Source organism: Alnus glutinosa, chromosome 5 (assembly GCF_958979055.1).
Source record: "Alnus glutinosa chromosome 5, dhAlnGlut1.1, whole genome shotgun sequence".
Classification (NCBI taxonomy): domain Eukaryota; kingdom Viridiplantae; phylum Streptophyta; class Magnoliopsida; order Fagales; family Betulaceae; genus Alnus; species Alnus glutinosa.
The window spans coordinates 3,994,665-4,009,813 of NC_084890.1; the positions used below are offsets into that span (position 1 = coordinate 3,994,665).

Sequence of the window (15,149 nt, forward strand, 5' to 3'; positions counted from 1 at the left end):
ACAAAATATTTTGATTCCTCTCCTGAGTGGACAGTCATGAGTTGTCTTTTTCTTTTCTTTTTTTTCTTTTTTTAAGTATGTCATGAGTCGTTGATATTAATTATTTGGATAGTTACGTACAGTTTCAGCCAATTCTACACCGTCCAAATCCATTATTGCAGGGGACCTCAATCCCTTTGCTCTCTTCTGCAACTGGGATCATCTCCCTAAACTTTTCTAGGGTAGGCACATCCGCACTGGCTTGACTTCTGTTACAGTCAAGATTAATTTCTAATTAAATCATTCGAAATTACAAAAACTTTCCAACCATCCGAATTATTTTATTTAAAAATTATGCTAATATTATAGTAGAAGTCATGTAGATGCCATTTGATTAGCTATAATATAATAGTTGATTTGTAATAGTTTCTAAATCTAAGAGACAGATTAATTACAACTCCCAAGTATTAATGATCCTGAGCGAGACCAAGATATTGATCACAAGAGAATATTGGCCATGCCTTCTTTCAATGTCTCCATCGTCCCTCTGCTCCTTTCCTTGCTCTGCTTGCTTAGCTTCACCAGTGAAGCAGCTGACCGCGCACACAAGTGTTTCAACCAAATCACTTCCACCCCCAACAGCACCTACCGGAGTAACCTCAGCCAGCTGCTCTCTTCCCTTTCCTCCAACGCCACGAATGAAAGTGGGTTCTACAACACCACCGCCGGCCAAAACCCCGAGACCTCAATTTACGGCCTCTTCCTCTGCCGTGGTGACATCGCCACCTATGACTGCCAAGACTGCGTGGCAACCGCAACCAAAGAGATTGTTGAGCGTTACTGCCCTTCAGAACAAGCGGCCGTGACATGGTACGATAAATGCATGTTACGCTACTCCAACGGGCCCTCGTTCTTCTCCACCATGGACGAAGCGCATAGATTTTCTATGGGGAACGGGTATAATGCAACAGACCCAGATAGCTTCCGGCAGCTCGTGGCAACCATAATGAATGAGCTGGTTGCTCGCGCCGCAAATGCTCCGTCCGGTGCTAAAAAGTTTGCTACGAAAGAAGCCATTTTCAATAAATCGCAAACGATATACAGCCTTGTCCAGTGCATCCCTGACCTTTCCAGGTCTGGTTGCAATAGTTGTCTTCAGGCACTCGTAGCAAACCTCGCGGTGTGTTGTGGTGGACAGCTTGGAGGCACAGTTATGGATCCTAGTTGTAATCTCAGGTACGAAATATACCCGTTTTATCAGATACAAGCCGTCGGGGAACCGGCTCCGACACCGGTGCTTTTTCCTCCTCCAGCTCCAGGTGATCAAGGCACGAGACCAAAAGGTAAAGTGAAAACTTGCTACACGCTATCTTTACTATGTTTCAAACATAATTTTCAACAATTATACTGCTTAGCATGCATGCTCATGAAACAATTTATTGTTTATGTAGGAAAAAGCCTAATCCCATTGCTAGGAATTGTAGCCATCGTTGCTTTAATTGCTGTCTCTCTGGTGCTATTTGCTATGAGCTACTACTTACTACGAAGGAGAGCAAGAAAGAAGTTAAATTCTCTACTGGATGAAAATGGTACAATATATATTTGTAATTCATAGTTTTTGATATTTTAACAAAGATCGTATTTCTTCTTTTTTATATGCTTCCACACTCCAAATTTTCAAACAACGTTTGCCCTATTTGTGTGCATAGCAGCCAATGAAATTACAAGTATAGAGTCCTTGCAATTTGATTTGGCTACAGTCAAAGCTGCTACAAACCAGTTCTCAGAAGATAACAAGGTGGGGAGTGGTGGATTTGGTGAGGTTTACAAGGTATGGAATTGCTACTCTTCTTCTTTGATTGTTATTCTTTTTTGTTTTTTTTGTTGGGGACTCATAAATTTTATAAAGTAAATTGTATTAACTGCTGGTCAAACTGATTCTCAGGGTACACTTCCCAATAGACAAGAAATAGCTGTGAAAAGACTCTCAAGAAGCTCTGGACAAGGTGCAGAAGAATTTAAGAATGAGGTTGTCTTGATAGCAAAGCTTCAACACCGAAATCTTGTGAGACTCTTGGGATTTTGCTTAGAAGGAGAGGAAAAGATACTTATCTATGAATTTGTCCCCAACAAAAGCCTTGACTATTTTCTATTTGGTCTGTCCTAATTTTTAGTCATAACCCCAATTCCCTTGTTTGTCTTGCAAAATGCGTGGATTGAGATTACATTTCAATTTTTGTTTTTGTTGAGTCTTATCATATCTCCAAGGATCAAGTTCATTAAGGAAGGGCTCATTTTTGCAAGAGATAGAGTATATGCATGTGCTATTGAAATGAATGCAGTAGTTAAATATGTATTTTACTTTGATTTGTATGTTTAAATATTTAATTTTGTTTCCAGATCTAGAGAAGCAAATACTATTGGATTGGTCAAGACGATACAATATTATTAGTGGAATTGCTCGAGGGATCCTTTATCTTCATGAAGATTCTCGGCTTAGAATTATACATCGTGATCTTAAGGCCAGCAACATTCTATTAGATGAGAACATGAATCCAAAAATTTCTGATTTTGGCATGGCAAGGATTTTTGGAGTTGATCAAACTCAAGCAAACACCAATAGAATTGTTGGGACATAGTAAGTTAATTACGAATATTTTAAAAAGAAAAGTTTTTAATCAATACTACATACATTTTAAAGGTTTCATATTCTTTTTAGTGACATCATTGAGTTGATTTGCAGTGGTTATATGTCTCCTGAATATGTAATACACGGCCAATTTTCAGTGAAGTCCGATGTGTACAGTTTTGGTGTCTTAATACTAGAGATTTTAAGTGGCAAGAAGAACGATTCTTTCTGTACGTCAGAAACTATTGACAACCTCTTGAGCCAGGTGAGTATCCAACAAATACTGCAAGCTTTTGTTTCTTTTGTAATGCCTGCATCATCACCACTGAGGGAGAGGCTATAAGAATATTTGAGCAATTGATGCAGGCTTGGAGACATTGGAGGCGTGGAACATCCTTGGAGTTGTTGGACCCGAGTTTGAGAGATTCTTATTCAAGAAATGAAGTTGACAGATGCATCCATATTGGCTTACTGTGTGTTCAGGAAAATCCAGCAGAAAGACCAACAATGGCGTCAATAGTTGTCATGCTAAGCAGTTACTCTGTTACTCTATCATCGCCTCAACGGCCAGGGTTTTTCCTTCATAGTAGAACAGAGTCAAATGCACCAACAAGTGGGCTGGAGGCAGATCAATCTACAAGCAATTCAGAGCTATTGTCCGAAGCATCAATTACACACCCTCGGTAGTATACTTGAACAATGTGTTACCCAGTATAAGTATATGTTATTGGAACCTCATCAATCTAGAATCCAACCAATTGCACCTCTTTTTCTTCAACCCTTCCTAGCCCCTGTTTTTCTCCTTTCCCCTGTTTTTCTTCTGTCTTTTAGGCCTGAATATGCATGTTCAGATAATTTATCACTAACGTTATTCTTTATGCCTATTTATTATACTCATTCATATATATATATAGAGGCCCGGTACACTCACGAACTTACTATGAGACCCAAGATCAGAGATATCAATCAGCCCTCATAATGACTTTTGACTTTAATTTGTCTAAACTTTTTCAATGTAGTATATTTTATAATGGGCGTCTAAGTTTGTTCTCACTAAATGAATTAGTTCTTTTCTACGTATTGGCTATGTTTCAGCAAGTGTTTAGGAGTTTGGCTGGGAACTAGACCCGTTGAGATTGGGATAAGAGTCGCATAACGAAACACAAGGAACTTGTGTCCTAACTAAAATGGGTCCAGGTTCAATTATAATAATTGACATACTACATGAATGGATTTTGTATAAGGAGATACTCAAACAATGCCTAAGCTAAAAACAAACATCTACTCAGTAAGATGTGGGGTAAAAGAATATGTAAGTTTACTCTGATTCAACCTATTAAATTAAACCGGTTACTCTTCAACTCTTATCTATTAATTTTGTATTGGGTTCGTGTAAAAAATTGTTAGCTTTAATGTCCTACGTCGTGTTCGGATTGTGTCGAGATATAGGTATAAGATTATATAGGTTAATTATAATCTCGATTTATTTAATTATACGGATTAGACCTTTCAATTTTAACTTTTTAATTTTGTACTGAATTCGTATTAGAATTTTCACATGGTATCAAAAATTGTCGATCATAATCCCCAACCCGTAAGGAGATTTGGATACTAGGAAAAAAAAAAAAACGAAAGAAAAAAAATACACCTGAGGAGGACGGGCATGGTTTGTGAGAGTGAGAAGATATATATATTTATTAAAAATAAAAAAAAATAATAATAATAAAAAAAAAATCTGGAAAATTGGGGCTGCCAGATGAGGCCCTTCCGCGTGGGCCAATGTAGTTCGGGCACGGCTCTTTTGTGGCCACTCGCCTGAGTCTATTCGGAAGGAGTCAATTCAAGGAATCAAATTTTCGGGCAAAAATTTTAGGAGTGACGCGTTTTATTTTGTTGAAAAATGTCAAAATTGGCGTCTTTTCCAAAAATCAAAATATGAAATTTCCTACTTCCACAGTTCTACTGTTGAGGTACGTTCCCAACTTTGACTGAGATCTGCGTTACCGCGAGTTCGGTGGCTTGACTAAGTTGACTTGCTTCATTACTAGCTTCGATTCTAACTCCACCGGCCACCATATCTTCTCAATCCCGGAGTCGCCTTGGTCACGATCATGGGCTTGCTGATCAACTTCAACCTCTGCATGACGACCCTTTTTGTCCTCTCCTTGCTGATCGCCTTTCTTAGCCAAACCAGAACTGAAGCTGCTGCAACTCGCCTCAACACTGCCTGCCCAAACACAACCACTTTCACAGCCAACAGCACCTACCAAGCCAACCTCAAGCACCTCCTCGCTTACCTCTCCTCCAACGCCACCAGCAACCTGGAATTCTACAACGCCTCAGCCGGAAACTCCGTTGACACGGTTTACGGCCTATTCCTTTGCCGCGGCGACGTCCCAGCCGAAGCCTGCCGAGACTGTGTTTCCGTGGCAACCAAAGAGGTAGTCGGCCGCTGCCCCGAGGGGAAAATGGCAGTGGCTTGGTACGATGTGTGCATGTTACGCTACTCTAACCGGTATATCTTCTCCACCATGGTCCCCGACCCTACCGCTTACTCTTGGAGCACAGAGAATGTTTTGGGTGCGAACCGGTTTGACGAGCTAGTGATGGCGACAATGAATGATTTGGCAACCGGCATTTCAAATGTTGGGTCTGGAGCTAAGAAGTTTGGGACGAAAGAAGCGAAATTCACAATGTCACAAACGTTGTACACCCTTGTGCAATGCACGCCGGACCTGTCGGGTTACGATTGCAATATATAGGTGTCTTCAAATAGCTATGACGAATCTGCCGGGTTGCTGCAGTGGAAAGACAATGGGTAGAAACATTGGGTAGAAATTTTTTTAAAAAAACCGACTTGCCAAAAAGAGAATGTCCAAAAACTTATATACATGCAGACAATTAAAATTACATTTCACAAATGTGAGACACACAGTGATAATATGTATAGTTGGTAAATACGTTAAGGTTTAATTTTGTCACAACTACCGGTCAATAAAACACCTATAATTAGAAACAATTCAACGTACCCCCACTCCTAATCATTGAAACGGGAATAATATTGTTTATGCAGGAAAAGGTGAACTCTCATTGCTGGCAATTATTGCCATTATTGCTGCGATTTCTGTCTGTGCGATGCTATTCGTTATGGGCTACTGCTTCCTCAGGAGAGCAAGAAAGAAGTACAATGCCATACAGGAAGGTGGTGGTAAAGATTAAACGATGTCGTTTTATATACATTCCTATATTTCCTAAGTTACACTTGTGGTTGCTTACATTTACTGTTTTGTTGTGCAGCTGCTAATGGTATTACAAGTACTGTAGAGTCATTGCAATTTAATTTTGCTACAATTGAAGCTGCCACCAACAACTTCTCAAATGATAACAAGCTAGGTGAAGGTGGATTTGGTGCGGTTTACAAGGTAAATTATTAGATGTTATTTTTTTACGTCGGAGGAAAGCAATGCATGAAGGAGAAATCTACAACAGAATCATTGCAAGCTGTTGAAAAAAGAACCAAAAGAAGAAGAAGAAGAAGAAGAAGAAGAAGAATTAATAAACCCACGAAAGACAGATAAGAGCCAATGAAAATGATACTGCATAATGGTAGGTGAACGGGCCGGGGATGCATGCACAATTAAAAAAATTATGAACAGAGACCCTTTCAACAACAAATGTTTTCGCCAGGCTTTAAGCTAAGTTTTTAACGACTATTTTTGTATTCAATAAGACAAAAAGAATAGACGAATTAAAATCAAAAGGTGGAACTTCATGAAAGAATATTGACCTTCATATTAGGGTTTTTCTGAAGCAACGTGAAAGAGACGTGCATGACGATTGAAATAGGGTACACATAGTTAATAGGCACTTAGGAGCTTTAGAATATAATAGTCGTGCCTATTCCTCGCCGTGCTTTTTGGATCCATTACGTATTTTTTTTTTTCTTTAATTAATTTTTATTTTACTTTTATATTGTTATTGCTTGCATCGATTATGAAATCTCTTGGTATATATAAAATAATTAAAATATAATAACAAAGTCCAAGGTAGCATGATTTTGGCTTACGAGCCAAGTCTGGGTGGGCTCCTTTAATGATTAAAATCGGGCAGTTCAAGATCGTGGGCATACGCGGGCAGCCCTTAACGTTGGATGACCTTGTCTACCCGCTGACCGAAGTATTTTGAGGAATCTTGGAGTAATGAAAAAAAGTTAGATAGAGGAATTTTATGGTTAAAGTAGACGTAACAAAGATTTATATGGGGCATAGCATGGGGAAGACGTAAGATCTTCTTATGCCATCAATCTATTTCACCTTCTTATGATGAAGCTTCTTTCTATTTTTCTCAACGATCTTTCTCATGTCCACTTTTGTCACCATTTACTTCTGTCGTTGCTTTTCGTCTTTTCATATAATAGAAAATTTCTTAAAAAAAAAAAAGAAAAAAAAGTGCAAAACAAAGGAAGGCTCTAAAAAGTACGAAGGTAGGTAGGATGTAGGAATTGTGTTTCCCATGTTGTGTTAAGGTACTGTATAAAATTTTTTAAAAAATTCATTTATAATTTTTTTATCTTTTATTATTTTAAAAAAAATATTCAAATTTTAAGTGTCAATTTAGGGTATGTATCTTTTATTTTATTTTTTTTAATTTTAACCTCCTGTTAGAATTTTTTGCTAAATCTCTCAAAATTTTCAAAATAATCCTGTGTTTATTTTTTTAATAAAAATTTTATAAAAAATTTCAATGATCCAGGTATGGGTATTTTTGTAAATTCCGTTAAATTCTGACAAATACCTAAATCCTAACGATTTTTTTCTTTTTTCCAAAAAAAAAAAAAGAGAGCTATTTTGAGAATTTTGACAGGATTTAATGAAAATTTCAAACCGAAGGTTGAAACTGAAAAAATTGAAAGATGAATACCCTAAATTGACATTTTTTTAAAAATTTTGGTACATTTTTTCAAAAGTGATAAAAGATCAAAAGAAATAAATGAAGTTCTTTATAAAATTTATATTTAATTAAACGGATTATACCCTAATTCTAACCCACTAATTTTATATTGGATTTACGTTTCTGTTTTGAAGTAAAAAAATATATATTAATAAACAATTCAAACCACAAAATACTCATTTGAGTATAGCGTATCCAGTAATGCAAAATCTGACAATGCTTAAGCTTTTGTTGCTGGCATTATAGGAATTGTAAGTACCTAGTAAATTGTTCTAACAACTACTTAATTTGTATTCTCAGGGAATACTTTCTGATGGACAAGAAATAGCTGTAAAGAGGTTATCAAAAAGTTCTGGACAAGGAGTAGGAGAATTTGAAAATGAGGTTATAGTGGTTGCAAAACTTGAACACAGAAATCTTGTAAGGCTATTGGGATTTTGCTTAGAAAGAGAGGAAAAAATACTTGTCTATGAATTTGTGCAGAACAAAAGTCTCGACTACTTTCTATATGGTTTGTCTCTTTATTGGAATATAATTTTCTTGTATATCAATAAGAAATCAGGTCATTTTTCTTCCAACTCCAAGAATAAAGACTTGCAAAAAGCTGTTCCCCTTGAGACAATTAGTTTCCACCCATGCAACCCACACGGATCCTGCTTGTGTAAACAGGTTCTAAATGTGGTTTAACATTGCTGCTTCGTTCCAAAGCTCCAACCGTTTAAGCCCTAACCCTCATTCTCTTTTAGTTACACAAACTTTGTCCCAAGAAACTTTTGCATTAGCTTTAGTATCCCTACCACACCATAAAAATCTTTTGAACTTCTGCTATAAAAGCCTAATAACCCTCTTAGGGAGAATGAAAACTCTGGCCCAAAACACCTGGAGGCTGAAAACTGAGGATATTAAATGAAGTCTACCAGCAAATGAGAGATGCTGAACAAGCCAAGAGTCAATCCTGGCAGTAATTTTAGAAAGAAGAGACTTACAGTCAACAGCCGAAAGCCTCTTAGAAATGAGAGGCACCCCCAAATACCTGACTGGCAGAATCCCTTCTACCATCTGCAAACAGTTCAGTAAATCATGCTTCAAATCAACCGGAAGACCAACACAGAACACCGTGCTCTTAGAAGGGTTGGCCTTCAGACCCGAGAGTTCTTTAAATTCTCCAAGAACATTCTTAACTATAGTGATCGAAGCCATATCCGCTGCAATGAAGATGAGCAAATCATTTGCAAAGCACAAATGAGTTAGCTTCAAGTTTTGGCATCTAGGATGAAAACCAAAATGCCCTTTATCAATTGCAGATTCAGCTAAAAGCCGGGATAGGATCTCCATGGCCAAGACAAAAAGGTAAGGGGAAATAGGATCCCCTTGCCGCAGCCCTTTTCTTCCTTGGAGATAACCTACCAATGACCCGTTGAGGGCAATGGAGTAGCTTGGACTGGTAATAAATTCCTAAACCCAAGCAATAAATTTGTTAGGAGCCCCAAAGCGTGAAGACAATGTAAAATGAAGTCCCAGCTGACCGAGTCATAGGCCTTCATGAGGTCTATCTTAAGAGTACACCTAGGCTGACCTTTGTCCTTATGATAATCGGTTATCAACTCCTGAGCAAGGAGGATATTCTCCACAATACTCCTCTTAGGGATAAAGGCTCACTGATTAAGACTCACAATATCTGCAAGGCTTGAAGCAACTAGTTAGCAAGTATTTTAGTAATACTTTTGTAGATTAAGTTGCAACATGAAATATGCCTATATTCCCCCATTGAAGAAGGATTCCTCTTTTTTGGGACAAGGGTAATGATGGTTGCATTCACTTCCTTCAATAACTTCCCAGAGAGAAAAAAATTCCCTAATAGCCTCTACCACTCCATCTCCAACAATAGGATAGGTGTCACGGCCCTAACATTGGCTGTGGCGCGGCAGCAGGGGTGTGTGCCTTGCACCCTTGTTGACCGCCGAGCCATGGCATGAGGATGGCATGCCATGGGTGCCAGAAGGTTGCTGCTGGGTCCATGGATGGCACATGGCCTAGCTACTTGCTGGATGGTTGGTTGAGGCCCAACCTTGAGATGTTGGCTCGGTGATGCTGCTCGGAATTTGTGGGTTGGCTCATGCTGGAGCTTGAGCAATGCTGATGAGGCCCAAGTGCTGCTGTGGGGCGCAGAACATGCTGGTGAAGGCTTGTGAGTGGGCTGGGCGTGGCCCAAGCCCCTGGTTGCTTGCTGACCCGATGACTGTCGCTGGATGCTGCTGAGAGGGGCCACATGGCACCCTGAATGTCCCTGAGTATGCTGAGTAGTGCCAGCACGAGTGAGCGTGCTGTGCACGTGTGCAATGTGCGCACCAAAAGGCTTCTGCATGTGCTGGGCGTGCAGAAGGATCTGAAGATGGTACTGACCCTGCCATGGGCGCTGCCCAAGTGATCTACTGCTGCTGTGTGTGTCAGTGAGGCTAACAAGGGCGCTGTCCAAGATGTCTGCGGGGAAGACATGCTGCTGAGTGAGCTCAGACAGACCCTGACAATGGTGCAGCTGCTGGTGGGCGAATTTGAATTGTGCTGTGGCTGTGCAAGGCAGAAAGCTGGGTGCTGCTACATGACTGCAAGAGGCAGGCATGTGGCAGTGTGCTGTCTGGACAGTGTTGAAGCTGCTGCTGCCTTGTGAGGGCTGCTGTGCGATTGCAGGAGGACCTGCATGTGTGCTGCCTTGGGGACAGTGCACCTGACATGCTGTTGCTTGAATTCAAATGGACCAAGATGCTTGCTACACGTGGCCTGAGTGCTGAGATGCTGCTGTGCTGCTGGGAAGCATGGATGGGCGAATTCAAATGGGGCTGCTGAGCCTGCAACACATGGCAGGCTGGTTACTAGGCATGCTGAGTGGTGACAGCATGCCATGCTGCCTTGAGTGAGGGCAGTAGGCGTTGGGCTAGGTGTCAGCCTACTGCCAGGAGCATGAAGACCTGCTGGGGCTTTATAATAGAAGCTTGGGGCTTCATTGCTGGATGGCTTATTCTCTGGACAGACTTCACTAAGTGTGCTCCATGCTGTGAGGGTTAGTGAGTTGCTGCTGAGTGAGTCCATGTGCTGCATGTATGTAATACCCCAAATTTTTATTAGACAACTTATAAAAATACCTATGTTTATTAATAATTAGTTTTTATTATAAAAGTAACTCTAGTTAATTTAACTAGATAAAAGTTAACTATGAGTTAACTAGATTTTTTTTTAAAGATTAACTTAGGTTAATCTAACTAGGATAAAATTTAACCTTAGTTAAAAAGAGAGGAAGAACTTGCACGGCAAGTTAAATTATCCTTTTAAAATTTTCTGCTCTTCTGTTTTCTTTTTGGTCTTGTTTCTCCTTCCTTCTTCTTTTGTTCTTCTTCTACCCGAGAACAGAGAGGGAGCTTGAGAGGAGAGAAACAGAGATGAGAGAGAGAGAGATTGAGATTGAGAGACTAGAGAGATGAGAGAGAGAGAGAGAGAGAGAGAGAGAGAGACCGAGCATAAGAGAGACGAAGAGGGAAGAGAGGCCGTGACCCGTCGACCCAGGTGGCGCAGCTCCGGTGGCCAGAATTGAAAACCGGCGAGGCAGTGCGATTCCGGTGGAGCCCAGGCCGATTTCCTGTCGATTGTGGGGGACCCGAGCGACCCGCGAGCCAAACCAGTCGGATCCGGGAGAACTTGTGCGACCCGAACCTTCCGGAGGTTCGATCCTCCATGTCCGGCGGTCCCTATAGCGGTTTCCGGTGAGCCGTTACCCGTGTGCAGCAGCCCAGCCGAACCTTCAAAAACCCACGGCCCGTGCAACCTGTGTGACCGCAACCCAGAACCCGCGAACCCGTGACCGACGACCCGAGAGGAAGACCCGGTTCTTTCTGTGCTTTTCCCGGCGACTTTCCGGCGGAATCAGTGGCTTTTCCAGTGAAAGATCCTTGGGGTAAATTTCTACCAACCTATGATGGGTTTATTTTGAATATTGGTTGTGGATGATTCTTGGTCGTTTGAGGTGTAAACTGTGGATTATGATGGGTTGTGGATTGTTCCTGTTTCGGCTAGTGGGTGTGTGCTCTAGCAGTAGTGAGTTAGTGTCTTGTTTTTCTAGGTGGTGTTTCGGCCAATGGATTATGTGGGTGATTTTTGAAATGATTTTTAAAGCTGGATTTATCCACTGTTTTAAGCAAAGCAATAGTGAAATTAGAGCGGTTGGAAATGGCTTTTAATTAAAAATCAAGGGGTTCTTATCTGTGTTTTTAGTGGCTGATTTAGAATTGGTCGAAGTTGGAATTTTAAATGGCTTTGGTATATTTACTGTAGTTGGTTGAATACACATATTTGAGATTGTTGGGATTTTGAAGATATGTAGAGTACTTTATTTTAATTAAGATGATTTTAAATAATAAAAGGTATTTTGGATATTAGTGCCGGAAATTGTGATTTCATTTGGTTATGTTTAGAATAAATTCTGGAAGATGACATTAGTGAATGACTTTAGTATGGATTATGGATTTGGTGATTTAAGAATCAATGTGATTAGGATTTTTATGGATGTCAAGTTGGATCTTATGCTAAGAGACACATGTATTTCCTGTTTTAGCACTTGCGGGACTTTATTGGCATGAGTTTGGTTTAATATCTGGTTGCTGGGGGTCATGGATTTTTGGGGATTTATGTGAATAAGCCAAATGATTTCTTGCTTCTTATATGTTGGAATTGCTAACTATTGAGGATTTAGTTTGCTAAGGTAGTGATGTTAGTTGGATTACTCTGATTTTCAAGAAAAGTCATAAGCTATAATTTTAGAACGCTCAGCTAAATTTATCCTCGTGTTTTATTTAGGTAAAAGGTCGATCCTGACGCTAATGGCAAGTCCAGGTAAGGGGATACAACACCGAAAAACCCCCAACAAGATTTTATTATAAATCTTTTGTAAAAGTGTTGGGGAATTTTACAAAGCGTTGATCATGTGATTTTTAATGCGAAGCTTTTATTGCTCATATGTTATTATTCAAGAATTTTGTGCATAAATTATAGTTATGAGTAAGAGCATTTTTAAAGATATGATTTATGCATAATTACAGATATGATTAAGAGCATTTTAAAGTTATGATTTATGCATAATTAAAGTTATGATTATGAGCATTTCAAAAATTATGAATTATGCATACTCAGAGAAATGATAAAGAGCATTTCAAGATATGATTACAGAGAATTCCAAAGTATATGATTCTATTCAAGAATACAGTTTTGGAAAGAAAAGAGATTCTAAAGTTAAATTCTGCACATGACTACAGTTATGAAAACGGCTCTTACAGTTTTAAAATAAAGTATACAGTTAAAGCAGAGCCCACAGTATTACAGAAAAACGTTCATGTGCAGTAACTGTTTAACCCTGAGGCACTATTACAGTTAGGATTGGTACCCATAGGGTAGCATGGCAAGCATACCATGTGTTGGTGTGTGCTACCAGCCGAGGTTGGCCTTCGCCTAGGGAAGATCCCCAACTCGGAACCGGCTCTCCCCTGTGACGACAGGCTGAGTCCATAGGTCTGTGTGACAAAAGCCAACGTGCTCCGCTCACGGGTAACAGCGGTTTAGAGTCTATAAAGGGTTAAACCACAGAGAAAGGATTAAAGAGAAAACTGATAAAAAGAATATACTGGATCATAATAAACTGTCATTCTCATTTATAAACTGTCATTCTTATATCATTATTCATATTCTTCAAATTTTATTTAATTGTTCATATGCCATGCCACATGTCCTAAAACAATACATTTCACTTTATGAAGCATGCTTTAATATGTGTTTTCTTATAAAACATAAACAGCCTAGCATATCACTTCTCAGACAACTATTCATAACTTGAATCTTGAACTTATACTCAATCTAAAGTCACATATCATATTCATACTTTTAAACATCATCGTAAATTTTAATATACTCAAAAACACTTAATTCATCTAAAATAAATTAAAATCAACATACTATTGGTTTAGGTTATAAATCAATTTACATTATGCAATTCATCATATGTGAAAATAATTCTTATCAATGAGTAGAATAAATCTGTCATTATGCATGACTAAAGATTATGGCATAAAGGTTTATAACATGTTTTATTCCCCTGGTGTTGTATTTTCCTTACTGAGTTGTCGAACTCACCCCTTCTTCCTCCACCCCTCTCCAGATGACAACCGTAAGACGAAGTCTTTTTCTTGTAAGGGAGTAGACCTCGCTGAGAGCGATAGTTCGTGATGAACCAGCCAAACCCTAATATTGTATAGTATGATTTGTTCCTTTTGGAGTTCATGATTTTGTATAGATTATTAATAGAAAGGTATAAAAATATGAGTTTTAAATTTATTTGTTGTAATTGCAAGCTTCCATTTTATGATTTTAGTACTCAAACTCACGTTTCCCTTATTTCCCAAAACGGGGGCGTGACAATGTATGCTGGAGAGTTATGAGTAGCTGAGGGCAAGTCAAGAGGACTTCAAGGCTGCTGGAAACAGAAGGTGTGCTGCAGAGGTGACTAGCATTCCGAAGTGCAGGAGGCCAAAGGGTGCTGGAAGCCAAAGTGTCGAAGGCGGCTGAGACCAAAGCTGGGCTGTGGTGCTGTTGGAGACGTGTGTGTGCTGGAAGAGGGCCAGCCACAGTGAGAGCTTGGTGAGTGACTGTTTGGGGAAGGGTTTCCTTGTAAAGCCTTGGTGGCTTGGGTCATTCATGTGTCTCTTGTATTAGCCTTGGTGGCTGAGTTGTATAGGACTATGGGCTCCAATGTGTGTAAGGACCCTAGTCATTCCTTTGTACATTCGTTGAGTGAATTGTAAAGGTTGGGAGGTGTTGCTCCCGTAAAACTAGACGCTGCGTATTGTGTTGTGCTGTGCGGTGCTTGGTGATTTCCCTAACCTCGGGTTGGTGCAAAAGAGCTTCCTAAAGCTTGCTGGACAGTGGCTTGGGAAGGTGTTGGGGTTGCTTAGGACTGCTTGGTGCTTTGCCTAAGGCCATCACGGGGCTGAAGCTGGGCTTGCTGTCGAGCGAAAAATTCGGCCCGTGACAATAGGCCTTATGATAAAACCCAGCCGAAAAGCTATAAGGGCCTGGGGCTTTGCTATTTTTCATAGCAAAAATAGTCTTCCTAATCTCCTCATTAGACATCGATCTCAACATTCATCCCTGCTATACAAGTATCAGAGAACTTCTGTTGAATAAGCTGTGACACATTCTGAGCTGGGTGTTTCGGAATCCAGACTTTCTTTTCCTTCTTGGAACATGCATAGACTGCATGTCCAAACCCTCCACATAACTAGCATTTAGGAGGTAGCCAAGGATACTCCACTCCTATAGTAATTGAGCTTCCATTAGCCCTACAAATCACCAATTCTTTCGGACATTCTGATTTAGTATCAATCTCCACCAAAACCCTCGCAAAGCCCAATGTTTTTTGTTCTTCTGTGATTGTATCAGCATGCAAAGCTTTACCCACACCACTAGTAACATGACTAAGACAAGTGGGGTTCCAAAATTCCAGAGGAAGATGGAGTAATTTTACCTAAACTACAATGGATGTTAAGGTGAGGTT

The 15,149-nt window shown here is 39.8% G+C and overlaps 3 protein-coding genes and 1 long non-coding RNA gene across 5 annotated transcripts; all 4 read left to right on the forward strand.

The window, feature by feature from the left end:
- Positions 1-385: 385 nt before the first annotated feature.
- On the forward strand, positions 386-3,486 carry LOC133868092 (cysteine-rich receptor-like protein kinase 25). 2 transcript variants are annotated; one of them, XM_062304915.1, is made up of 7 exons: positions 386-1,322; positions 1,431-1,568; positions 1,689-1,810; positions 1,925-2,135; positions 2,380-2,617; positions 2,723-2,873; positions 2,975-3,486. In XM_062304915.1, the coding sequence occupies exons 1-7, from the start codon at positions 497-499 to the stop codon at positions 3,293-3,295; spliced, it is 2,007 nt and encodes a 668-aa protein (XP_062160899.1). In that variant the 5' UTR covers positions 386-496; the 3' UTR covers positions 3,296-3,486. The 2 variants fall into 2 exon arrangements, with proteins under 2 accessions (XP_062160899.1, XP_062160900.1); XM_062304916.1 differs by having other exon boundaries at positions 388-1,322; positions 1,692-1,810.
- A 1,233-nt stretch (positions 3,487-4,719) lies between these two features.
- On the forward strand, positions 4,720-5,370 carry LOC133868278 (cysteine-rich receptor-like protein kinase 25). Its single transcript, XM_062305088.1, has one exon. The coding sequence runs from the start codon at positions 4,720-4,722 to the stop codon at positions 5,368-5,370; it is 651 nt and encodes a 216-aa protein (XP_062161072.1).
- Positions 5,371-5,587: 217 nt separating this feature from the next.
- On the forward strand, positions 5,588-8,245 carry LOC133868279 (cysteine-rich receptor-like protein kinase 10). The gene is made up of 3 exons (XM_062305089.1): positions 5,588-5,810; positions 5,906-6,030; positions 7,859-8,245. The coding sequence occupies exons 1-3, from the start codon at positions 5,744-5,746 to the stop codon at positions 8,243-8,245; spliced, it is 579 nt and encodes a 192-aa protein (XP_062161073.1). The 5' UTR covers positions 5,588-5,743.
- A 3,148-nt stretch (positions 8,246-11,393) lies between these two features.
- On the forward strand, positions 11,394-13,900 carry LOC133869410 (uncharacterized). Its single transcript, XR_009900436.1, has 3 exons — positions 11,394-11,504; positions 12,404-12,439; positions 13,755-13,900. It is a non-coding gene; the product is annotated as an uncharacterized LOC133869410 (long non-coding RNA).
- The last annotated feature ends 1,249 nt before the right edge of the window (positions 13,901-15,149 follow it).

Excerpts from the sequence above, each read along its gene's own strand:
- LOC133868278 (XM_062305088.1), top strand. The coding sequence starts at position 4,720 with ATGGGCTTGCTGATCAACTTCAACCTCTGCATGACGACCCTTTTTGTC.
- LOC133868279 (XM_062305089.1), top strand. The coding sequence starts at position 5,744 with ATGCTATTCGTTATGGGCTACTGCTTCCTCAGGAGAGCAAGAAAGAAG. Across the intron at positions 5,811-5,905 it reads GTACAATGCCATACAGGAAG|CTGCTAATGGTATTACAAGT; the intron begins GTGGTGGTAAAG and ends TTTGTTGTGCAG. Across the intron at positions 6,031-7,858 it reads GATTTGGTGCGGTTTACAAG|GGAATACTTTCTGATGGACA; the intron begins GTAAATTATTAG and ends TTGTATTCTCAG.
- LOC133868092 (XM_062304915.1), top strand. The coding sequence starts at position 497 with ATGCCTTCTTTCAATGTCTCCATCGTCCCTCTGCTCCTTTCCTTGCTC. Across the intron at positions 1,569-1,688 it reads TTCTCTACTGGATGAAAATG|CAGCCAATGAAATTACAAGT; the intron begins GTACAATATATA and ends TTGTGTGCATAG. Across the intron at positions 2,874-2,974 it reads TTGACAACCTCTTGAGCCAG|GCTTGGAGACATTGGAGGCG; the intron begins GTGAGTATCCAA and ends CAATTGATGCAG.